The sequence below is a fragment of the Pleurodeles waltl genome, chromosome 4_2, assembly GCF_031143425.1.
Source record: "Pleurodeles waltl isolate 20211129_DDA chromosome 4_2, aPleWal1.hap1.20221129, whole genome shotgun sequence".
Taxonomy (NCBI): Eukaryota; Metazoa; Chordata; class Amphibia; order Caudata; family Salamandridae; genus Pleurodeles; species Pleurodeles waltl.
Genome location: NC_090443.1, coordinates 287,963,650 through 287,990,303, shown reverse-complemented (window position 1 = coordinate 287,990,303; position 26,654 = coordinate 287,963,650). Strand labels below are relative to the sequence as shown.

The 26,654-nt window shown below is 47.2% G+C and overlaps 1 protein-coding gene across 1 annotated transcript in view; it reads left to right on the top strand.

The window, feature by feature from the left end:
* Positions 1–10,897: 10,897 nt before the first annotated feature.
* The window catches only part of LOC138292530 (heme oxygenase 1-like), a 76,156-nt gene continuing 60,399 nt past the window's right edge, over positions 10,898–26,654 (top strand). The window contains 1 exon segment of the mRNA XM_069231176.1: positions 10,898–11,810. Coding sequence (XP_069087277.1) covers positions 11,779–11,810 — 32 coding nt within the window. The 5' untranslated portion in view covers positions 10,898–11,778.

Sequence of the window (26,654 nt, the reverse complement as noted above, 5' to 3'; positions counted from 1 at the left end):
GTCTATGATTCGCGGTTATTTCCTCATAGACCTTGAGACATCTAACCACGCATAATTTGGGGGAGTTAGGAAAAGAAGGATAGGATACTGACCTGGTATTATTCTTAGTTCTCCTAGAAATAGTAAACGTGACTCCTTCTGGGGTAAAGACACGGGCTGATACATCCAGGGCCCTGATATCTGATACGCGTTTACACGAAATGAGGCATAAAAGCATGGCCAATTTGGCAGATAATTCCTTCCGGGACAAATGCTGATTATCATGCCAAGAGGACAAAAGATTAAGGACTCTGTTTACATCCCAGAGATTTGTATATCTGGCCTGAGGAGGTCTAGAAAGTCTGATACCCTTGAGGAGTTTACATATCCATGGATGTTCGCCGACCGGAAGGTTGTTCAGAGGGGGGTGACCTGCAGATATAGCTGAGCGAAAAGAATTAATCGTACAGTAAGCAAGACCAGACTCCGCTAATTCTGCAAGGAAATTTGCGATGTCTGTAATGCTGGCCCCCATGGGATCACGGTGTTTGTCCACACACCAACGAGACCATCTGTTCCATGCTGAACTGTATCGTTTGCATGTGCCAGGGGCCCAGGCCTGCGCAATGAAGTTTTTAGCTTCTTGCGAAAGTCGGCCGTCCTGCCAACGATGCCTGAAATCTTCCAAGCTATGAGAGAGAGATGACCCTGAAGGACCAGGGGGTGATAAGATCCCGACGGGTCCCGTAGGAGTGCAGAAAAAACTGGGAGACGCAGGGGGCACTCGCAAGAGAGTTCCAGAAGAGTCGGAAACCAAGCCTGAGACCTCCACCAGGAAGTTATTAGAACTATTGTCGCCTCCTGCCTGCGGACCTGAGCTGCGACTCGCGGGATCATAAGAAACGGAGGGAAAGCATAACCTTGAAGAGTCCCCCACTGTTGGCGAAACGCATCTACTGCCGCCGCTCCCGGATCCGGGCGCCAGCTGAAGTAATGGGGAAGGTGAGCGTTCCACCTGGACGCAAAGAGGTCTACTGTGCAGGGACCCCAACGGGTCATGATCGCTTGAAAAACCGATCAATGTAATTGCCAATCGCTGGAGTCTGTGAGAAATCGGGAGTTCCAGTCCGCCCAAGCATTCTGGGCCCCCGGAAGATACTCTGCCGTGACCGAGACTTGGTGTTGGAGACAAAAATGCCAGAAGTCCTTTGCTAGTTCCGCTAGAGCTCTCGATCGCGTCCCTCCTAAACGGTTTATGTACTGTACCGCCGATACATTGTCCATCCTGAGAAGAACTACACATGAGACTTTGTCTCTCGTTAGGGACTTTATCGCAAACGACCCTGCCAGGAGTTCCAGACAATTGATATGAATGGTGAGCTCCTGTGGAGTCCAGCGTCCCCCAAACGAAATGTCCCCGCATCGAGCCCCCCATCCCTGGCGACTGGCATCTGACTCTATCACCAGATCCGGGGCCGCTCCGAAAATGGCTCTGCCATTCCATGCTTCCATGTGGTCCAGCCACCAAAATAATTCCATTCTCGCTTCCTGAGATAGGGAGATGAGCTCGGAATAAGTCACCCCTCGGCGAAGGTGGAAAGCCTTCAGGCGTTGAAGGGCTCTGTAGTGTAGGGGGCCTGGAAATATGGCCTGAATTGAGGAAGAAAGCAAGCCGACTACTCTGGCTAATTGGCGAAGGGAAATCCTGTCTCGCTGAAGGACTCTCCTCAGTTCCTTCTTTATCTTGGATATCTTTGTGGACGGAAGACTGAGGGATGCCGAACGAGAATCTATGAGAAAACCCAGGAAGACTAATGATTGGGTCGGAGAGAGTTCTGATTTTTGTTGATTGATTACAAACCCCAGGTCCTGGAAAAGAGCAATAGTTGTGTTCAAATTGGATAAAAGTTGAGATCTGGATTGATCCAATAAGAGGATGTCGTCCAGGTAAATGATGAGCCGTATGCCCTGCAACCTCAGTGTTTCCACCACTGGTTTGAGGAGTTTGGTAAAGCACCACGGAGCCGACGAGAGACCGAACGGGAGAGTGGTGAATTCGAACACCTGATCGTTCCAGATGAATTGAAGGAATCTGCAGTGAGGGGAAAAAATTGGGACGGTGAGGTAAGCGTCCTTGAGATCTAGGCGCACCATCCAGTCCCCCTGTAAAAGGAGGTCTCTGAACAAATGAATACCTTCCATCTTGAAATGCCTGTAAACAACCCATTCGTTGAATGCTCGAAGATTGATGACAGGCCGAAACCCCTTGTCCTTCTTTTCTACTAAGAAGAGATTGCTTATAAAACCCCTGGGGTGCCGGGAAGAGAGGGCAATGGCACCCTTGTCCAGAAGATCCCGAACCTCTAAATCTATGAGCTTGCAATCTGCCGCAGAAAACACTATCGGTGGAGGCAGACTCTCCTGAACAGGGGTGCCCCAGAATTCTATCTGAAACCCCGAGACCGTCTGTAATACTCAAGCGTCTGATGTAATACGTCTCCAGTTGGCCTTGAAACTCCGCAATCTCCCTCCGAAATTTAGAGGGGAAAAAGGGATAAGCCTTACCAGAGGGACCTCCTGGGGCATTGGCTGCTCCACGTGCGGATCTGGAAGCTCTGCCTTTTCCCCTTCCTCTGTTGGGGAAGAACGTTCCCTGTCGGCCATCACGCCACCCGTTGTTTCGGTAGGAACCGGGGCCTTGTTGGTAAGGACGGCCGGAAGAGCGACCCCTGCCTCGTCCGGCACCGCCAAAAACCTTACTGGGAAAAATCTTTTTAATGGAAGACTGGGCTTTATCAAGAGCCGAAAAAGTAGCAACGAATTTACCCAGTTCTTTAACAAAAGGGTCACCAAATAAATTGCCTTGGGCAATAGCCCCTGCCTCCGAGTTTGATAGTTCACCCAATTTGGGATCGATTTTGATCAATAAAGACCTGCGCCTTTCCGCGGAAATGGCACAGTTCACATTGCCCAGAAGACAGACAGCTCTCTGGGCCCATCCTGCGACAATGTCTGTCTGCAGGGGAGTGTTTGAATGTTTGGCGCGTTCTGCCAGTTGAATGATCTGTGTGAGGGGTCCCAACACATCCAGAAGCTTGTCCTGGCATGCCCTCCAGGAGCGATCTATCCCTTTCTTGGGATCTTTAATATATTTCGCATAAAAGGTACACATTTTTGGATCAATATCCGGAGTAAAAGCAACCTTATCAGATAACGATGGGCGAGGGCATTCGGCCCGTAAACGAGCACGCACTTCCTTGTCCAAAGGTTGCCTAATTTTACTGGCGACATACTCCGCAACCTTAAGGTCCGGCTGCCACTCAGAGGAACGTGGATGGTAGATACCCTCCGGTTCAAACATGTCTGAGTCCGAATCCCCAGGATCAGAATGATCCGGCAGGGTAGTATTAGGACGCCAAGGGCGACCTGAATCATCATCCAAAGATGAGGAATCGTCGTCTGAACCACCCAGGATGCCTTTAGGTGAACCAGAATCAGGGTTCCATAGATGGTGAAGCATGTCACCCATTACTCCGGGCAATCGACCCTCCCGGGAGGGTAAACGCGTATGCGCGTGCGCACTCTTGGAGTGTGATAAAAAATCGCTATCTTCCAGGTGTCCCGCGTCGCGCTTGCGCCTGTTCTTGGGAGCCGAAAGGGTAGAAGTATCACCCTCAGTTCCCGTCACGCCAAACATGCCCGTACCCTTGGACACCTGTTCTGTGAGTTTAGCCACAGTTTCTCTAAGAGGGGCCAAAGCGTGCGAAATTGCTTGCGAGAATAAGGTGTCTACCCCAGGGGGAATGGTACGGTGAGAGGGACCCTCACCCGGGGACATGTTGGCAAAAGGCTCATGTTCCTGAGAAGACTGCATGCTGAGGTTCAGACAAAAAACGTGACAGAGAATAACACCCTATAAATATATAAAGGGCAATTTCCTACCCCCTCTGTCCAAAAACAAGAAATGTAAAGCACAAAATTCCTTACCCGTAGGGGTATAATCAACCAAACGGTGTCACGGGGTAGGAAACAGTCAAAACACCAAGTGTTGAAGATATGAGGAAAATATATATTCAAAATACATGAGCGTGTAGCTCCCTAAAGCACTCAAACGGTTAAATGCGCATTAAACAACTCTGGGCGCCTTCTGAGTGAAAGAAAAAGACGCGCGCCCTCAGACGGGTGCGACGCGCTAATAAAACTGAATACAAACAGAAGAAGTGCACTCGAGCGGAACGCGCGTTCCGAGTCGAGCGCACTTTCGTAGCAACACCCGTTGCTACAACAGTGCAAAGAACTGAAGGCGAAGCGCTCGAGCGGAACGCGTGTTCCGAGACGATTACACCCGCCTAGCAACGCTTAGTTGCTACAACAGAGAAAATGTTTAATAAGCGCTCGAGCAGAACGCGAGTTCCGCGACGAGCACACCGCCGTAGCAGCACTGGTTGCTACCACAGAAAGAAACAAAAGGCAACAACGTGCTAAACAAACAAAGCAATGTTAGCCGGAGGCAGGAAAGGCACTTATCTGACGGAGCAGTGAAGAAAGAGGAAGTGTGTCGCAGCTGAGGCTATTTATACCAGCGTGAAAGGTGGAACCTCATTGGATACTGGTTACCATGGCGGCGGCTTCATGGAACTTGTAGTTTTTCTGTTCATTTTGTGTTTAACTTTGAACTTGCTGATTAATAAAAAGTGAAGAAAGATATGCATAATCCTCGCCTCCGGTCCTGCTATAGAATTGGATCCTTACCCCCCGCCCACCCAATCCCCCAAACCCATCCTGGTTTGCTGCTTGTCTTTGTTTCCTGCTCATTGTCCGACTCCTCCGAATGGCCAGTGCCTGCCCCTTTAATAATCCCTGTGCTCGCTTTGCCTTTAACTCTTCCTCCTTTATTTTTAGTGGCGCTCATAAAATGTCCAGCTTCTTCAGTTTTCTGTTACAATTACAACTTGTAAGCGAGTAATTTGCGATCTCTTTCTTCGTGCTCTGCTTCCTAGCTCAGGCCTCTGGTGGCCACCGTGAGCCTTTGCCTGCCCCACACACTTCTGCCCTCACGCGCTGGCTCCAGTGAGGAATACACATTAACGTTTGGATAAGTCAGACAATTAACGCCATGTAAAGACAAGCACGGCTCTCCCGGCTTCCTGCAGTGCGTTGCCTTTCATTGATGTTTCTGGCATGTGTCCTGCTTGTGAATTGTAACTGGTGCTCATGTTTAAAACGCTCAGATACCTTTGGATCGGGTTCGCCTATATAAAACTAATGGCCCTTTCCCCTCCCTTTACACTCAGCAGTCACCCCCTCCCCATTGCGCTTTACTCCTGCCCTTTCCCCTTTCTGTCTTTCTCCCCACACCAGGATAGCGTCCATCTGTCAGGTGGCACAGGGCCCCAGTGGCCATGGTTTGAGTGTGAAAGGCGGGGATGCAACCACAGACGCCCCTCCCACCTCTGCTGAGAGCAGAGCTGATATCGCTTTTGTCCAGATAGGTGTGCGTGAGGGTAATGGCTGAGGCCGCTTAGCCTACGTAGCGTGTAAAACAGCGACCCCTGGCGACCGAGTACGTACCTGCAGCCCAGGAAGGGGATGGAGTTGTATGCCTAGGTAAGAGTCTGTGTCATAGATGTGGGCAAGCATGCATGGCGCATCCACGCCCAAACCTTACCGTGCGCAACCACAGACAAAAAAGCCGCTTTTACAGGTCATCATATATTATATAAGGCTGATTTTTGTCACTAACGGCCTGCCGACTGAGCTTTAGCCATCCCAGTTGCGGTGGTGTGGCCCACGGAGGTGGTGATATTTTGGGCTCCCCACCCCCCGCACACACCCTCCTCCCTCTAGCTTCGCTACTGGCGAGGTCCCCCCCCCCCCCCCCCTTGTGTGTATTTTGTTGTTGGGCAGCTTTACTTACTAATATTGGCATGCCTTTAAAAAAACTCATATGCTGCTTACAACAGCCATAACAATCTTAACATCAAGGCTAATTCTCTCGTTTATTCAGCATAGCTGTCTGTTTTCTAAACAAAGCTTAAAAGGATTTACCCGTGATGTTGTGCAGGGATTCAGATGTTTCAATAGTTGGCTTAAAAGGCTCTTGTGTATGTAAAAGCATTTAGGCTATGTTTAACTCGTGGGCACCTTGTAATAGGCCTTCACCTTATATTTTTGAAAAACTAAAAGGATGCAACAAGGAGTCTGAAGGCCCACACGAAGGGTGCCTACTTGGTACTTTGGTTAAGAAAGGCGAAACCTATGCTATATACTAGTTTTTAAGATCGCCATCGCTGTTAAAGTTAGCATATGTGTGCATTTTTTCCATGTAAACATGGTGCTATTCGCCCGATTTTAACGTATGTGAAAGTTTGGACAGAGACTCAGATTTTTCTCCCTAAATTGCTTAGTTTTTTGTGATAAATCACCACTTACATTTTTTTGGGTGGGGCTTATTGAAATGTATAATTTAGTGTAGGATAGAGAAATAATTATACTATTATTGAACCGAACATCAAAGGAACAATAGAAAGGGTGGGTTTCCTTTGCACAAACAAAAGTTCATCTAAAGGCAACTAATGCAACATTATGATGCATGCTAACCTCTTTAACACTGCAAAACAGCTTAGTCAGCATGCAGCTCAGCACTGGTGACATATATTAGTAAGGAACGGCAACTTTTGGAGTATTTTTTCTTCTAATCCTATTGTGCCGAAAACAGATTTGAGTTTGTACTGTATGGTGGGAAGCTCTCGCCTGTCTCACACCCCCTCATTTGAAAAACAAATACTATAAAAACACAAATGCTTTTGGTAAAAACAGGCAAGCTACACTGGTTTTATCCTTTATTTGACTGCATGAATGTGTGGAGTGGTGGTGGGTTACTTTGGGTAGAATGGTGGTGTGTGATTACTACAGAGTGTAAATTCAAAGAGTGATTTTTTATTCCTGTAATATATTGCCTTTTTTTAAAACGACATGACAGTAAGTTTCAGTAACTTATACTGCACAACTATTCACCAAGCTAGAACTTACAACAAAAAACAACTTATTATTAATCGCATAGGCGGAACCTAATGCATTTACCAATGCTTTCTTAAAAGAAAGATAAATGGAAGTGTTTTATTTATATGCCGGGCCACTGCAATTATGAGGCAGAGAGGATCAAATTATGTGGCAGGGTTGACCAATCTATGTGCCAAGAAAAGTCCAGTTATTCATTTATAACGCCTATGGCTCTGACTCAAGCTAATGCAAGACCTATTGCATTGCAAATGCTTTTTATATACCATGTGATAGGAAGTGTAAAGAAGGCCAAGTTGGGGGCATGGCAAAGGAGTAGAAATGAAGCTTTCAGATGTTCACTGAATAAGAGCTGTGAAAGGGAAGAGTAGAACTCGGAGTAGTGAAGATTCCTAGTAATAACCGGATATTACTCAGGTTATTTATTTTCATTTTACACACCAGCATGTGTCTGAATCTCAAAGATATTACAAATATGATATGGTCATTCCCTAGAATACGCAGACTTTGCAACCACAGTCTCTAGTTTATCGTATTCTCTCTCGGATCTGTCTAATTTTATCGCTCCCAGGGCTGCCTCATTACTTCACTATCCGGCTTGTCTCTTTCTCTCACAGGTATGTCGTATTCCCTCTCCAACGCCAGTCTCGTTCCCTCATAGGTCTGTCTCAGTCTCTCAGGCGTGTCTGTTTCCATCCCACGGGTCGCTCTAATTTCCGCCGCTAGGACTGCGTCACTGTCTTTTTGGGCCTGTCTCGTTTTTTTGTTAGGTTTGTCCCATTCCCGAAGGTCTGTCTGATTCATTCAGACTGCCCTCCTTTTTCATCATATGTTTCCTTCTCGCTCTCAGATCGGTCTCATTTTCTCTGCCAGGCACAGTGCTTAATTTGTGCTTGTTGTTTCCGCTGCGGGGCACCGGCACTTATTTTTTAGGGCTGGCAGAAATGTTTCTGCCTCGAGCATTTACTGCGAGCAAAAGACAGATATAGGAAAGACGGAGGAAGAGAAAAACGAAAAAGCGCCACAAAGGGAAAAGTAGGAAGTGTGAGCTGAAGGGGCAGGGAGTGGCTGTAAATGGATTAAAGAGGCCGAGATGGCTTCAGGATTATGCTGCCTCAGTATTCTGTGCTCGCACATTTAATTGCAGCAGCCGCGTGTTTAAGAGGTGGGCTTTGGGCACGGCACGTTTTTATTTACAAATTAAGCACTGGCCCGCATTTCATGCTCTCTCTCTCTCATGCACTCTCTTAGGTCGGTATTTTACTTCCGCTGGGTTGTCTCCTTTTACAGGTCTGTCTTATTCTTCTGCGTCTCCTTCTCTCTCAGGTCTGTCTCATTCTCCTTTACTCCACTGCCTCTGCCTCCCTCTCGAGACTGGCTCATTCTTCTTCGTACATGTCTCCTTCTTTCTCTCAGGCCTGACTCGTTCTCTCTCTCATCTGTCTCTTTCTCCAATCTACGTCAGTGTACTTCAGGTCTGTCTCATTCTTATTCAGACCTCTTCAGATGTCTCAATGTACCAGAGGCCTGTCTCATTCCTTTCTTCCTCCAGCCCTGGCTCCTGTCACTCAGGCCTGCCTCATCTTCCCTCATCTGTCGCCTGCTCTCTCTACATATATGTGTATATCTTTCTCTTTCTAAGGTCCGTCTCATTCTCTCAGGCCTGCCTCATTCTTCCTTTCAAGCATCTCTCTCTCGTGTTCGGTCTGTCGTTCTCAGCAGACCTGGTTCATGCTCCATCAGATCGGTCTCCTTCGCTCTCTCTCAGGTCAGTGAAGTGAGTCTCATTTCGTGCCGATCTGTCTCCTTCTCTCGTTTGGATCTATCTTGTGTGTCTCATTCTCTCTCTCGCCCCATCAGCTCTGCCTTAATCTTTCCTTGAGATCTGCCACTCTCTCCCCGTCGGGTCTGCCAATCTCTCTCTCTCACTGGCCTTTCATTCTCTTTAAGGTTTGCCTCATTCTTCCTCAAATCTGCCTCCTCCTCCCGCTCAGGTCTGTCTAATTCCCTCTGAGGCCTGTCTCTGTATCGCTGAGGTCAGACTAAATCGGTCTCAGGTGTGGCTATTTCTCTCTCCGACTTCCCGCTCATTCTTCCTAATGTCTATTCTCTCTTAGGTCTGTCTCATTCTGTCTTTCTCATTTATGTCATCTCTCTCTCAAGTGGGCCTCGCTTTCACTCAGACCTGTCTCGGCTATCTCAGGTGTAACTCATCCTGCCTTATCTGTCTCCTTCTTTCTCTGAGGCCCACCTGGTGCTCCCTGAGGTTTGTTTCAATCTTTCTCAAGTTTATCAGATTCACCCCACATCTTTCTCATTGTCTTTCCAATCTGTCTCTTCCCCCCTTAGCTCTACCTCCTTCTCTCCCTCAGATCTGCTTCCCCTCCCTTATGTTTGTCTTTTTCTCTCCGACAGGCCACTCACTTTACTTGAGGTCTTTCTCAGGTCTGATTTCCCTTCTTTCAGGTCAACTTACAGCTTCTTCAGATCTGTCTCCTCCCTTATTTCATGTATGTCTCACTGTGTCTCGGGTCTGTCCCACTCTCCCACCAGGTCTGCCTTTTCTCGCTTTCTTTCTGTAGGATGTCTCTCATCCTCACTCCAATCAGTGTCCCTTGGCTCAGGTTTGTTTCCTTCTCTGTCTCTTCTCTCTTAGATCTTTCTCATCCACCCTCAGTTCCAATTCCTCTTTCTGCCAGGTCTGTCTCATTTTGTCTGATACCTTTTTTTCTCTCTACCCGTTCTTCCTCAGATCTATCTATCCTTTCTCAGGGCTGTATCATTTTTCCTCAGATCTGATTCCTCTCTCTGAGAATTTTCTCAAGCCGTCTCTGGTCTGTCTCATTCTGCCTCACATCTATCTCACTTGCCCTTAAGGTCTGTCTCTGTCCTGTTTAGCTCCTTACCCTTCTCTCCCGCGTGTTTGGCGCATTCTCTCTCTCAGGCCTGTTCTTTTCCTTCAGATCTCTCCCATTCTTTCTGAGGCCCCTTTGCCTTTCTTTCAGGTCAGTCCAATTCGTCCTCAGATCTGCCTCTTTATTATTTTCATGTCTGTTGTTCTCTCCTTCAAGTCTGTCTCGTCTAATTTTCCTTCAGATCTGATCTGTTTCTGAAGGATATGTCTCGTCATTATTCCGTTCAGTGTCCGTCTCTATTTTAGGTCTGATTCATTCTCCCTTGGACCTATCTCTTTTCTCCCGGGCATGTCTCGTCGCCTCCCAGATCTGCATTCTCTCTCAGGTCCGTCTCATGTTCACTAACATTTATCTGCGCATTTTCAAGGCGGTCCCATCCCGCATCAGACCTGTCTCCTCTCTCTTTGGTCTGTCTCATGCCGTCTCTGGTCTTGCTCGTTCTGCCTCAGGTATGTCTCAATTTGCCATCAGGTCTGCCTATTTCCTCCATCGGTTCTGCTCCTTTCTCAGCCTTAAATCTCCCTCCTGTCCTTGAGGCCCTTTTCATTATCTCCCAAAGGCCTCTCATTCCCCTGCCAGTCTCTCATTCTCCCTCGTGCATGTTTCTTTTTCCCTTATGTCAGTCTAAATCGTCCTTATTCTCCCTTTCAGTTGGATCTCGGGTCTCAGTCAACCTGTCCTCACTCTTTCCTCCCCCAGAGGCCCTCAGTCACTCCCCCCATTTCTGGACAGTGGCACAGGTGTGTTTCCTGTTTTCAGTGGGGTGTCATTTTGAGCCTCACCCCGCGCCCTCACCCCTGGTGAACACTCAGCTCTGGAGCAATCTCAATGTGAAAATCAATAGCAGCAACTTTTGACTCATCTTTCAGCATGACAGCCCGGGGCATATGTAAAATCTCTGCTGTGCAGGGTGGAGACAGGGAGGACCGCTGCGAGAAGCACTGAGTCAGAGAGGGAGTGTGTGTGAGAGAGAGAGAGAGAGAGATCGGAGAGAGGTCAGAGAGAAAACCAATATGCAGTGAGAGCAGCGACAGGGCAATGTGCAGCGTCCATCAGTCTGTAGTGAGGCCATACAACTAAGGCAGTGCAGTGAGAACAGTGACCAGGGCAGTCTGCAGTGAGAACAGTGACCAGGGCAGTCTGTAGTGAGAACAGTGACCAGGGCCGTCTGCAGTGAGAACAGTGACCAGGGCCGTCTGCAGTGAGAACAGTGACCAGGGCAGTCTGTAGTGAGAACACTGACCAGGGCCGTCTGCAGTGAGAACACTGACCAGGGCCGTCTGCAGTGAGAACAGTGACCAGGGCAGTCTGTAGTGAGAACAGTGACCAGGGCAGTCTGTAGTGAGAACAGTGACCAGGGCAGTCTGTAGTGAGAACACTGACCAGGGCCGTCTGCAGTGAGAACAGTGACCAGGGCCGTCTGCAGTGAGAACAGTGACCAGGGCCGTCTGCAGTGAGAACAGTGACCAGGGCAGTCTGTAGTGAGAACACTGACCAGGGCCGTCTGCAGTGAGAACACTGACCAGGGCCGTCTGCAGTGAGAACAGTGACCAGGGCAGTCTGTAGTGAGAACAGTGACCAGGGCAGTCTGTAGTGAGAACAGTGACCAGGGCAGTCTGTAGTGAGAACACTGACCAGGGCCGTCTGCAGTGAGAACACTGACCAGGGCCGTCTGCAGTGAGAACAGTGACCAGGGCCGTCTGCAGTGAGAACACTGACCAGGGCAGTCTGCAGTGAGATCAGTGGCCAGCGGTCTTTTAGTGGCCAGAACAGTCTCCAGCGAGAGTCGACCAGAGCGCACGTGAACTGGTGATCGTGACCGCCCAGAGTTTGCAAAGCGATCACTAGAGAGACGGCTGCCGACATGACCTCGACACAGAGCCCCCGCTCTCACAGGTGAGTGACAATGGGCGGAAGACTAGCCTACCCTCTGCCTTCACTCTAAATCGGCCCTCCTTTTCGCCTACCTCCTCTTTCCTGACGCTTTCTTGTTCATTATTTCGGTTGTGTTGGTGTCTGTAAAAATCCGAGATATATTTTTGTGGAGATTATTTCATCTCCCTGGACCCGAACCACATTTTCTACAAACACTAGGGGCGCTTAGAAACATTTCGAGCACTGGTAGTAGTCTAATATGCGCTACATGAAAGCCGACGGATCTGTGCTAGTGTTTGTGTGTCGAGGACAAAGGCATGTTGTGTATTTGTGAGTTATTCAGCATTTTTCGACCTGTAAGGCATAAGTTACTGACTGGATGAGAAATAGCTCCCTTCCCCAATATGGTGAATAAAGTTTTTGGTAACCCATCCTATGGTCTCAGAGGTGGAAATCGTCAAAACTAGTGGCATATCCAATCCCAGTAAAACAGGCGAGAAACTAGAGGCCTCATTTACAAGAAACTGACGCATTGGCTCCGATGCGTCAGATTTCTTCCGCTGCCTAACGATCCCCTAATGACGCAATGGATGTGCTGTATTTACTATACAGAAGTCCATGGCGCACGTTTCCACAGGTGCGTCAGAAATTCTGATGCCCCTGTAGTGCTCAACTGATGCAAAGCCGGACTAGCGTAAAAAAAAATGATGCTACTACAGCAATGCTTGGAAGGCTCCCATTGAGACAAGCACTGTGTCATTTTAACACGTGCTCTGAGCAGGCGTTAAAATTTTTGACGCAGTGAAGTCGCAGAATGACTCAGTGAAATGTTGTAAATTTCACTGGTCAGTTCTGCACGGCTTTTTGCCCGAGAATGCCTACCTTGCATACATTATACCTGACAGAGGTATAATGTGAAGCAACGCTTTACAAACTGACGCATCGGGCCCAATGCGTCAGTTTGTAAATCTGGGGAGGTGTAAAGCACTGCTTAGCGTCACTGCTACTTCAAAAAAATGATGCAACAGTGGAGCAAGGGGCTTGTAAATAAGCCCCTAAGAATCATATTTGATTCCAAGATGACGTTTAAACCACAAACACTAACGCTCACCCCTAATGGTCTGCATCTCCTGAGCGCTATTCTCCCTCTTCTCACAACATCCTCCACAGTTAGACAGACCCAGGCAGACTACTGCGATTCCTTAATGGCTGGTCTTCCAAAATATCTAACCACAAAGTACAAATAGTCCAGAATGTCAGTGACTAACTTGTTAAAAATAAATAAATAAATTAGTGCCAGGGCCCTCCTGAGGGGGGCACTGCAGCTTACACCACCCACTGTCCCTAGCAGCACAACTATCACACAACCACAAATTACCACACCCCTACAAGTGTGACACTTCAGACTGCCCCCCAAAGCTATAGAAATGTCTTGGGTGGCAGGTATTCATTGTTTTAATGTCTATTGAATCAGAAACCGGTTGTTGTGTTAACTTCTAAATTATACAAACAGTGCCATCAGGTGGCAGACTGTCATAAGTGCCTGTGTCAACAAGTTCCAGTGCCGAGCCCCAGAAAACACTGGTTCAAATTGAGCACTGAAATGTGGCGGAAGACTGTTCCTTCGATGTAAGTGTGAAACGTCAATCTCAAACCATCCCCGCCAGTTTCACTGGCTTCCAGTGGAAAATAAGAGCTTTGTAATGCGCCATAAAGTGCTCCAGTCAGAAGTAGGGACAGTTATACGTCCTCCCGGTTCCCCACACGCCATCAACGATCTGAAGATCAGCCCTGCAATATTTGCCTTGTATCCCAAGATACAAAAAATGGAGTCTGGAGGAAGATCTGTCATTAACTACTACTAAGGCTTTGCATGCTGGGCCTTTTTCTCGGAGGACACAATATAATTCCTTTAGTTTAAAAGAGCAATTGGAAATGTAGCTATTTCACCTAACTCTGTTAAGAAGTGTATTCTGCTTTTGTCTCTACAGGCTCATCTAAGGATATGGTACATAGAACACAGGGACAGCGCTCGTTGAGGTTTATGATGCGCTATAGAGATGATCCATTCAATCACATCATAAGCAGGGCCACTGGAATTATGCAGCAGGAGAGGGCCAAATTATGCAGCAGGGTTGAGTACATTGTGCAGCAAGAAAAGCTACTTATGCAGCACAATGCAGCACAGTTTGTAATACTATTACTTAATTATTTTTAAACTTGGTAAGACGCTATGAGCATTGGTTGCATTATGTTGGTTCCAATTTAACACCCGAATATAGCAACAAGCAACAGAAAGGTGAGCAGTCCAGCTTTGCAACGTTCCTTCCACTGCGCAGCAACACTTGTCACAATTTTAGTAACTTTTGAAACTTTTGAGTTAGAAATATTTTTTGTTAAAATCTGCAGATTATGGGGCAGATTATAGATTTCGCCGCAGCCGAAGAATCGTATATTTCTAGTGGCCCTGATTATCATAAGCATTCTGAAAGTCTCCAAGGAATTCTCTGATTTTATAGAGAAAGGGAACCAAAAGGTGAGTTCTTTTTTAATGTCATGGCACTCTGAAGTGCCTTACAATATTCTTTTTAAAGTATGGCAGAAGACACTTTATTCCTCATATTACATGGTCACACCATCACCATTCTCACGTTACTCCTTGGTGTATTCTTCCTTCATGTTAAAGAGATAGTAAGGTTGTAGACATGAGGAATCAAAGAAGAATCTGTAGAGCAAAATTAAACACACCATGTTCCACTTACTAATCTGTTGCAAAATCATTTTAGAAGCAATTTAATGTAAATCAGATTTTAACAAAATGCTGTCACTCAAAATGACAGGCACAGAGAGATGTTTACAAAAGGCTGTCACTCAAAATGACAGGCACAGAGAGATGTTTACAAATGGCTGTCACTCAAAATGACAGGCACAGAGAGATGTTTACAAAAGGCTGTCACTCAAAATGACAGGCACAGAGAGAATTTTTTCTTTTTTGTAATTAGCTATGGTGTGTGAAAAATACACTTTTGCCAAGCATATCTCATTACTGCCAATCAGTTTTCTTTTTAGAAAAACAGATCACAAGCATGTAAAGTGAGTTCCTGTTTTGTTATTTAAACAACAGTTGTAATAATGGTCCTTGGCTTGCCTTTCACATTGGCTGCTGTATTTTATCTTTTTCACAAAAGCAACAGACAAGCGGCCACTTAAACTTTACGGGGGGGCTTTACGCTCTGCCTTAACAGGTGCGACTTCATTTTTAGTAACTTCTGGCACGTTTGCGCTAGAAACAAGTTTTTTGTTAAATTCTGCAGATTATGCAGCCGAAGATGAGTTATGTGACAAATCCATAATTATGCGGAAACTACAACGGCTACAAAATCTCATAATTCTAGTGGGCCCTGATTGTAATTTATCATTTATACTTGTAAGATGTTGGGGTGATCCAGGCATCTTCTACAAGGACAGCAGGGAGTGAGAAAAGAGAATTTCTAGGTTAGGGTTTCTGTGTCATATGCGTGTGTGGAGTGTTTGCTGTAGTCAGCGTTGGTGCAGAGAACAGCAAAGACGCACGTAAATTTATATTTTGTCATTGGGGAGCTCAATTTTCCCTCGCAACAAGTTAAATGCTGCATTCTGGCGCCCTCGTGTGGACATACGTGGACATAGGTGGTGGTGTCACAAGTAAACTAATAACAATAATGTTAATGTAGCACCAGCCCTGGCTGGGGGGGGGGTAATATTTTTCGGTTGTTTGATAAAGTTGTTGTTTGAAAAGACAAGTAAAAGTTTCTTTCCTTAGTGTAATAGGAAGAGGGCAGGTCTGAAGTTCAGGTTTTACTGGCTTGTGCACAGGTTAAGAGTACCTGTTTTCTAATCTATGAGACTATAAAACTGTTCGGTGGTTATTCGGGTTATAAAAATAAATTGGGGAAATAAGTGCTTTTTAACCCTTTGGGCCCTCCAGACACTGCACCTTGCAGGGTAGAATATGAGTAGAACCAGTGAGTTTTAAGCACTGATGTATTCAGGTCACGCCTGACAGAGATTTATGTCTGGCAACTAAACGTGGCAGGTGTATGCTGCCTTTCGGGGAGATGCAAGGTGCTGGTGTAAATTGACTATGACTATTCTGGGGAGGGCTGCCATCTTTAAGATGATTACGCTCTCCAAGCAACTATATAGCTTCTAAAATACATTCTGCACAATTCCAGAAGAGATGTTTAATGAATTAGAGAGGTGAGGCTGTCCCTGTGGGATGTGAGGCACCAGTGGTTTATTTGTGCTTATTGTTTCCGGTGCTGAGTACCGGCCCCCTTTTTTTAGGGCCGGCGTTTATTCTTCTGCCTCAATCATTTGCTACGCGCAAAAGACACATAGGGGAAAGGCGGAGGAAGAGAAAAATCAAAGAGCGCCTAAAGGTAGAAAGCAGAAAGCTGCCAGAGTGAGCTGAAGGGGAAGGGAGTGGCTTTAAATGGATTGAAGAGGCCCGAGATGGCTTCCGGATTACGCCGCCTCAGTATTCCGTGCTCGCACATTTAAATACAGCAGCCACGTGTTTCCGATGAGGGCTTTGGGCACCAGCACGTTTTTATTTACAAATTAAGCACTGGGAGGCACCCAAGGGTGGCATTGTGTACGCTTCTGCGGAATGCGAATACCGCAGGGATTTCCCTCCCAGATGGTCAGGTGGCACATCTAATACCTATTAAAGATTGCTTGTTTGCGGGCCCTGATCGCCCAACATATGCGCTGGAGAGGGCCCGGTTCCAGCACCGCTCCCTTGCTATATTTAGGAGGGCTCGAGTAGGTCATTGCCTGCAACACGTGACACTGGGAATGTGGCACAAAACCTCTAAGATGGTGGGATAAGCGTCAAAGTTTACAGAGAAACCAGTGCTTTAACCCCTTCGCTGCCAGGCCTTTTCCCCCTCCTGTGCCGAGCCTTTTTTTGGCTATTTGGAGCAGTTCGCGCTTAGGCCCTCATAACTTTTTGTTCACATAAGCTACCCACGCCAAATTTGCGTCCTTTTTTTCCAACATCCTAGGGATTCTAGAGGTACCCAGACTTTGTGGGTTCCCCAGAAGGAGGCCAAGAAATTAGCCAAAAAAGAGTGAAAATTTCGTTTTTTTCAAAAAAATTGGGAAAATGGGCTGCAGAAGAAGGCTTGTGGTTTTTTCCCTGAAAAGGGCATCAACAAAGGGTTTGCGGTGATAAAATCACCAGCTTCCCAGCTTTCAGGAACAGGCAGCCTTGAATCAGAAAACCCAATTTTTCAACACAATTTTGGCATTTTACTGGGACATACCCCATTTTTACGATTTTTTGTGCTTTCAGCCTCCTTCCAGTCAGTGACAGAAATGGGCATGAAACCAACGCTGGATCCCAGAAACCGCAACATTTTTGAAAAGTAGACAAAAATCTGAATTCAGCAAGGGGTCATTTGTGTAGATCCTACAAGGGTTTCCTACAGAAAATAACAACTGAAAAAGAAAAATATTGAAATTGAGGTGAAAAAAACATAAATTTTTCTCTACGTTTTACTCTGTAACTTTTTCCAGCAATGTCAGATTTTCGAAAGCAATATACCGTTACGTCTGCTGGACTCTTCTGGTTGCGGGGATATATAGGGCTTATAGGTTCATCAAGAACTCTAGCTACCCAGAGCCAATAAATGACCTGCACCCTGCAGTGGGTTTTCAATCTATGCCGGGTATACAGCAATTCATTTGCTGAAATATAAAGAGTAAAAAATAGCTATCAAGAAAACCTTTGTATTTCCAAAATGGGCACAAGATAAGGTGTTGAGAAGCAGTGGTTATTTGCACATCTCTGAATTCCGGGGTGCCCATACTAGCATGTGAATTACAGGGCATTTCTCAAATAGACGTGTTTTTTACACACTGTCTTACATTTGGAAGGAAAAAATGTAGAGAAAGACAAGGGGCAATAACACTTGTTTTGCTATTCTATGTTCCCCCAAGTCTCCCGATAAAAATGATACCTCACTTGTGTGGGTAGGCCTAGCGCCCGCGGCAGGATATGCCCCAAAACACAACGTGGACACATCACAGAAAACAGAGGTGTTTTTTGCAAAGTGCCTACCTGTAGATTTTGGCCTGTAGCTCAGCCGCCACCTAGGGAAACCTACCAAACCTTTGCATTTCTGAAAACTAGAGACCTAGGGGAATCCAAGATGGGGAGACTTGTGTGGCTCGGACCAGGTTCTGTTACCCAGAATCCTTTGCAAACCTCCAAATGTGGCTAAAAAAACACATGTTCCTCACATTTCTGTGGCAGAAAGTTCTGGAATCTGAGAGGAGCCACGAATTTCCTTCCCCCCAGCGTTCCCCTACGTCTCCCGATAAAAATGATACCTCACTTGTGTGGGTAGGCCTAGCGCCCGCGACAGGAAACGCCCCAAAGCGCAACGTGGACACAGCCAAATTGGTGAAGGAAAACAGAGGTGTTTTTTGCAAAGTGCCTACCTGTAGATTTTGGCCTGTAGCTCAGCCGCCACCTAGGGAAACCTACCAAACCTGTGCATTTCTGAAAACTAGAGACCTAGGGGAATCCAAGATGGGGTGACTTGTGTGGCTCGGACCAGGTTCTGTTACCCAGAATCCTTTGCAAACCTCAAAATTTGGCTAAAAAAACACATGTTCCTCACATTTCTGTGGCAGAAAGTTCTGGAATCTGAGAGGAGCCACGAATTTCCTTCCACCCAGCGTTCCCCCACGTCTCCCGATAAAAATGATACCTCACTTGTGTGGGTAGGCCTAGCGCCCGCGACAGGAAACGCCCCAAAGCGCAACGTGGACACAGCCAAATTGGTGAAGGAAAACAGAGGTGTTTTTTGCAAAGTGCCTACCTGTAGATTTTGGCCTGTAGCTCAGCCGCCACCTAGGGAAACCTACCAAACCTGTGCATTTCTGAAAACTAGAGACCTAGGGGAATCCAAGATGGGGTGACTTGTGTGGCTCGGACCAGGTTCTGTTACCCAGAATCCTTTGCAAACCTCAAAATTTGGCTAAAAAAACACATGTTCCTCACATTTCTGTGGGAGAAAGTTCTGGAATCTGAGAGGAGCCACGAATTTCCTTCCACCCAGCGTTCCCCCACGTCTCCCGATAAAAATGATACCTCACTTGTGTGGGTAGGCCTAGCGCCCGCGACAGGAAACGCCCCAAAGCGCAACGTGGACACAGCCAAATTGGTGAAGGAAAACAGAGGTGTTTTTTGCAAAGTTCCTACCTGTAGATTTTGGCCTGTAGCTCAGCCGCCACCTAGGGAAACCTACCAAACCTGTGCATTTCTGAAAACTAGAGACCTAGGGGAATCCAAGATGGGGTGACTTGTGTGGCTCGGACCAGGTTCTGTTACCCAGAATCCTTTGCAAACCTCAAAATGTGGCTAAAAAAACACATGTTCCTCACATTTCTGTGGCAGAAAGTTCTGGAATCTGAGAGGAGCCACGAATTTCCTTCCACCCAGCGTTCCCCCACGTCTCCCGATAAAAATGATACCTCACTTGTGTGGGTAGGCCTAGCGCCCGCGACAGGAAACGCCCCAAAGCGCAACGTGGACACAGCCAAATTGGTGAAGGAAAACAGAGGTGTTTTTTGCAAAGTGCCTACCTGTAGATTTTGGCCTGTAGCTCAGCCGCCACCTAGGGAAACCTACCAAACCTGTGCATTTCTTAAAACTAGAGACCTAGGGGAATCCAAGATGGGGTGACTTGTGTGGCTCGGACCAGGTTCTGTTACCCAGAATCCTTTGCAAACCTCAAAATGTGGCTAAAAAAAAACATGTTCCTCACATTTCTGTTGCAGAAAGTTCTGGAATCTGAGAGGAGCCACGAATTTCCTTCCACCCAGCGTTCCCCCACGTCTCCCGATAAAAATGATACCTCACTTGTGTGGGTAGGCCTAGCGCCCGCGACAGGAAACGCCCCAAAGCGCAACGTGGACACAGCCAAATTGGTGAAGGAAAACAGAGGTGTTTTTTGCAAAGTGCCTACCTGTAGATTTTGGCCTGTAGCTCAGCCGCCACCTAGGGAAACCTACCAAACCTGTGCATTTCTGAAAACTAGAGACCTAGGGGAATCCAAGATGGGGTGACTTGTGTGGCTCGGACCAGGTTCTGTTACCCAGAATCCTTTGCAAACCTCAAAATTTGGCTAAAAAAACACATGTTCCTCACATTTCTGTGGCAGAAAGTTCTGGAATCTGAGAGGAGCCACGAATTTCCTTCCACCCAGCGTTCCCCCACGTCTCCCGATAAAAATGATACCTCACTTGTGTGGGTAGGCCTAGCGCCCGTGACAGGAAACGCCCCAAAGCGCAACGTGGACACAGCCAAATTGGTGAAGGAAAACAGAGGTGTTTTTTGCAAAGTGCCTACCTGTAGATTTTGGCCTGTAGCTCAGCCGCCACCTAGGGAAACCTACCAAACCTGTGCATTTCTGAAAACTAGAGACCTAGGGGAATCCAAGATGGGGTGACTTGTGTGGCTCGGACCAGGTTCTGTTACCCAGAATCCTTTGCAAACCTCAAAATGTGGCTAAAAAAACACATGTTCCTCACATTTCTGTGGCAGAAAGTTCTGGAATCTGAGAGGAGCCACGAATTTCCTTCCACCCAGCGTTCCCCCACGTCTCCCGATAAAAATGATACCTCACTTGTGTGGGTAGGCCTAGCGCCCGCGACAGGAAACGCCCCAAAGCGCAACGTGGACACAGCCAAATTGGTGAAGGAAAACAGAGGTGTTTTTTGCAAAGTGCCTACCTGTAGATTTTGGCCTGTAGCTCAGCCGCCACCTTGGGAAACCTACCAAACCTGTGCATTTCTGAAAACTAGAGACCTAGGGGAATCCAAGATGGGGTGACTTGTGTGGCTCGGACCAGGTTCTGTTACCCAGAATCCTTTGCAAACCTCAAAATTTGGCTAAAAAAACACATGTTCCTCACATTTCTGTGGCAGAAAGTTCTGGAATCTGAGAGGAGCCACGAATTTCCTTCCACCCAGCGTTCCCCCACGTCTCCCGATAAAAATGATACCTCACTTGTGTGGGTAGGCCTAGCGCCCGCGACAGGAAACGCCCCAAAGCGCAACGTGGACACAGCCAAATTGGTGAAGGAAAACAGAGGTGTTTTTTGCAAAGTGCCTACCTGTAGATTTTGGCCTGTAGCTCAGCCGCCACCTAGGGAAACCTACCAAACCTGTGCATTTCTGAAAACTAGAGACCTAGGGGAATCCAAGATGGGGTGACTTGTGTGGCTCGGACCAGGTTCTGTTACCCAGAATCCTTTGCAAACCTCAAAATTTGGCTAAAAAAACACATGTTCCTCACATTTCTGTGGCAGAAAGTTCTGGAATCTGAGAGGAGCCACGAATTTCCTTCCACCCAGCGTTCCCCCATGTCTCCCGATAAAAATGATACCTCACTTGTGTGGGTAGGCCTAGCGCCCGCGACAGGAAACGCCCCAAAGCGCAACGTGGACACATCACATTTTTTCATTGAAAACAGTGCCTACCTGTAGATTTTGGCCTCTAGCTCAGCCGGCACCTAGGGTAACCTACCAAACCTGTGCATTTCTGAAAACTAGAGACCTAGGGGAATCCAAGATGGGGTGACTTGTGTGGCTCGGACCAGGTTATGTTACCCAGAATCCTTTGCAAACCTCAAATTCTGTCTAAAAAAACACATTCTCCACACATTTCGGTGACAGAAAGTTCTGGAATCTGAGTGGAGCCACAAATTTCCTTCCACCCAGCGTTCCCCCAAGTCTCCCGATAAAAATGATACCTCACTTGTGTGGGTGGGCCAGGTGCCTGCAACAGAATAAGGCCCAAAACTTGTAGAGATAGAGGGGATAGCACAGCAAGTTTATAAGGACATATTCTTTTATACATCTTTAGACTGACTCTGCTTTTGGGACCCACATAAGTGAGGTGTCATTTTACTTGGGAGGCTGAGGGGAACACTGGGGAGTAGGAATTTTGTGCTGGAGTGGTGATCCTACGAAGAAAAGTCAGGAAAATATGCTTTTTTTAAGCACATTGAGGTTTACAGAGGAGTCTGGGTAAGAAAATGTTGGGGGAACCACGCAAGCCACACCTCCCTGGACTCCTTGGGGTGTCTAGTTTTATAAAATGTCTGGGTTTGGTAGGTTTCCCTAGATGAAGGCCGCACACAGGACCAAAAACATAGGTGCCCTCTCCCGCCCAAACACAGGTAGTTTTGTAATATATCGTTTTGATGTGCCCACATACGTCCGTGATGTGCCAAACACTAAAATTTTGAAAAGAAACACAGTTAGGTTATGTGAAAAAGACCCCTCACCCACCAACAAAGTTGGTGGCATGCTTCATCATCGGGGTCCCACCTGAGGCACCTAGCGTGTCACAGGTGTGCTGCGACGCCTGATTACAGCGGAGCAGGTTTTGTCATTTTTACCACGCATACTGGTTGGATTTGGCACGAGGGTGAGTGATGGTTCAGTGGATCAAATTTTACTAACAAGAGCTTTCACAAAAATGAAATGCACTGTTAGTAACTGAAAGGCAAAAAACTGAACCAATGACTCACAGCTCGTGAGCTGTAAAGCCGCGACAAGGCACCAACCGCTTTACAGTCCATTCACACAACTTTCATACATGACACACACAAGGCCATTCACACCGCCAGCCACGGGCCCAGCACATTACAACACTCACATCGACAGACAGCGCCACTCAAGGGCCCATCACTTACATACGCCCACGTGCCTGATACAACAATCACACCAGCTGATGGGAGTGTGTGGACTGGTGTTTGGCTGGCAGTGTGTTGCAGTAGCCAACAGCAAGTCAATATGTACACTCTCAGCCAAGCCCCACTCCACCCACAATGGCATCATTTTTTTTTTTAACAGAGGAACCCCTAACTAAGTAGAAAGAATTACACAACTACAAACACAAAAGCTCTAACAAAGTACATGACAGAAATGCTAACCATGAAACTAAACACATGAAAATACAAAACAGACATGAGTTTACACTCATGGTTGTTCCCAGAAATTTTTCTGGGTGTGGTAATTCTTAAAACAAGCACCGACACACAGCCCAGGCTTGGAAGGACAATCCGGGCAGTACATTCGAGACTCCCTCCGGATACCTCTTCGAAAACACACTCTACATTTCTTAGCTGGAAAGTCTTTTTTGGGTGTGGGAGGAATGTGCTCAGCAAAGTGGCGATCTTTCAATCTAGCCACATCCTCCACCACTGCTTCTCTAGGAACTCTGGCCTGTTCCACCACAATAAGGCTCTCTATCACTGACTCCTGAAATTTCACAAAAGTCATCTTTGACTCTGGAGACCTATCCCTAAACACAATAAAAGCATTGAAGGTTGCTAAGTGGAAGAGGTGAAGTGCTAACTTCTTATACCAAACGTAAGACTTACGAATAGCAGTATAAGGTTCCAACCTCTGGTCAACTCTATCTACACCTCCCATGTGCTTATTATAATCTAAAATGCACACAGGTTTGCGCACTTCAGCAACCTGGCCCCAAACAGTCACAGGGGAAGTACTCTCATCATGGATGGTACTTAGCATGTAGACATCCCTCTTATCTGAAAATTTCAAAGCTAGCAGCTCCTCGTTCCGCAAGGCACAGCACTGTCCTCTCTCAAGTTTTTTACAGACAAGCTCCCTTGGATAGCCTTTCCGGTTAGAACGGATTGTGCCACAAGCAACTGTGTCCACTGTAAACAATTCCTTGAACAATTGCACACCAGTGTAGAAGTTATCTACATACAAATGGTGACCTTTGTTGAACAGTCGTCTACCAAGATCCCACACAATTTTCTCAGTAACTCCAAAAGTGGGAGGACAACCAGGGGGGTCAATATTGGAATCCCTACCAGTGTACACACGGAAACTATACACATATCCTGTCCTACTTTCAGACAGCATATACAATTTAATTCCATATCGTGCCCTTTTGCTAGGAATGTACTGCCTAAAAACCAAACGACCCTTGAAGAGGACCAAAGACTCGTCCACACTTAACTCTTTGCCTGGAACATAGACCTCCGAAAACCGATCTACAAAATGATCAAGGACAGGCCTAATCTTAAAAAGACGGTCAGAATCTGGGTGATCTCGTGGCAAGGCTAATGCATTGTCAACAAAATGCAGCATCCTAAGAAGAAGCAAATACCGATTACGACTCATGGTCGCTGGAAATATAGCTGTTGCCATCAAGGGACTAGTAGACCAATAAGAAGCCAGTGACGGCTTCCTTATCAACCCCATCAAAAAAGTCAAACCCAAAAACTTTTTTAACTCCTCCAAATTAGTGGGAATCCACTGGGCAGCTCTAGAGTGTGGCCTAAGTCTAGCAGCGTTGTCCCTCAAATGCTGCTCCGCATACAAATTAGTCTGCTCAACAATCTCTTCCAAAAACACATCATCCATGAATAACTCAAAGAAATTGATAGGCATAAAGTTCTCTGTATTGGCGTTACACCCCGGGAGACCAGTAAAGGCAGGCAACTCTGGCTGCTGCATGTTTGGGGCAACCCAGACATCAGGTCTTATAACGGGAAACCTTTCAGCCCCAGGTTGCTGCACTATTGGCACATCAATGTCCTCCTCTACAACAGGCCCTTCATCTGCACTGAGTGTGGCTTCATCATCAGAAGATTCCCCTCCAAGAGAAACATCACTGCCAGAATCTCTGACTTCCTCCTCTGCCTCAGATGCAGAGTCTGTCTCATAGTCATGATCAGACTGTGACTCAAAAAGCATACCAACCACCTGCTGAGCGGTCATCCTGCGGCTAGCCATGATATCTCCTGCTAAAATTAACTGGACAAATTCACCACCAACAACCAGCACTGTGTAAGACAAGTGACAAAGTGTAGCTTTGTTAGTAAGAGTTGTAAACTCAAAAACTATACCGCTCACTTGCCTGAAAAAGCTTGATTCACCAGCAACTACACAGCAATCACCAATGATATCCCACTAAAAATAAAGAAAGAAAGGCAAATTAGAAATAAGACAAAACAAATATCATTGTGCACAAACCTAAGGACAATTTCACACACAATCCTGCATTTAGTACACCCCCTACAAACATGTCATTCATGCATGGCAACAATACTCCTTTGGAGTAAATTGTTTTTACTTACCTAAAACATGCAACTGTGCAAACTGCAGGTCAACCACCGCCAAAACCGCAAGGAGCCACAGCAAATAAAGCAAAAGTTTTGAACTAGAACAAAAAGGAGGAAAACATTTTTTATCACAAATGCAAAGACTTCTTCAGTTGACAAACACCCCACCATCAAACATTTAGAAATTGGTGCCTAAGTGGATTCTGCCATGGGGCAGATGGGCCTACTAATAAAATAGACCTGTCTACCCCAAGAAAGCCAGAAAATACCTTTAGTAGTGTGTCCCCATGGAGAGCGACCCTTGCCAAAGGGGACAGCCCTCAAAAAAAAAAGCAACAAAAAAAAAAAAACACACACAACACTATCCCTGGTGCCTAAGTGGCTTCTGCCCCCCTTGGGGGCAGGTGGGCCTAAGAAAATAGGCCCATCTGCCCCCAGGGGGTGTAGAAATGGGCAACAGGTCAATGCCCCCCTTGGGGGGGCGCCCGTGACCAAGGGGACGCCCCCCCACAAAAAAAAACAAATAAAAAAAAAACCCTGGCGTTCTAGTAGTTTCTGCCCCCCTTGGGGGCAGACCAGCCTAAAAATTATAGGCTGATCTGTCTCCAAGGGGTGCAGAAATGGCCTGGGTACATGTGCCCCCAAAGTGGGGGGCGACCCTTGCCCAAGGCCCCACCCATCCACTAACACACACACACACACACACACACTATCCCTGGTGTCTAAGTGGCTTCTGCCCCCCTTGGGGGCAGGTGGGCCTAAGAAAATAGGCCCATCTGCCCCCAGGGGGTGTAGAAATGGGCAACAGGTCAATGCCCCCCTTGGGGGGGCGCCCCGTGACCAAGGGGACGCCCCCCCACAAAAATAAACAAATAAAAAATAATCCCTGGCGTTCTAGTAGTTTCTGCCCCCCTTGGGGGCAGACCAGCCTAAAAATAATAGGCTGATCTGTCTCCAAGGGGTGCAGAAATGGCCTGGGTACATGTGCCCCCAAAGTGGGGGGCGACCCTTGCCCAAGGCCCCACCCATCCACTAACACACCCACACACACACACACACACACACACACTATCCCTGGTGTCTAAGTGGCTTCTGCCCCCCTTGGGGGCAGGTGGGCCTAAGAAAATAGGCCCATCTGCCCCCAGGGGGTGTAGAAATGGGCAACAGGTCAATGCCCCCCTTGGGGGGGCGCCCCGTGACCAAGGGGACGCCCCCCCACAAAAATAAACAAATAAAAAAAAATCCCTGGCGTTCTAGTAGTTTCTGCCCCCCTCGGGGGCAGACCAGCCTAAAAATAATAGGCTGATCTGTCTCCAAGGGGTGCAGAAATGGCCTGGGTACATGTGCCCCCAAAGTGGGGGGCGACCCTTGCCCAAGGCCCCACCCATCCACTAACACACACACACACACACTATCCCTGGTGTCTAAGTGGCTTCTGCCCCCCTTGGGGGCAGGTGGGCCTAAGAAAATAGGCCCATCTGCCCCCAGGGGGTGTAGAAATGGGCAACAGGTCAATGCCCCCCTTGGGGGGGCGCCCCGTGACCAAGGGGACGCCCCCCCACAAAAATAAACAAATAAAAAAAAATCCCTGGCGTTCTAGTAGTTTCTGCCCCCCTTGGGGGCAGACCAGCCTAAAAATAATAGGCTGATCTGTCTCCAAGGGGTGCAGAAATGGCCTGGATACATGTGCCCCCAAAGTG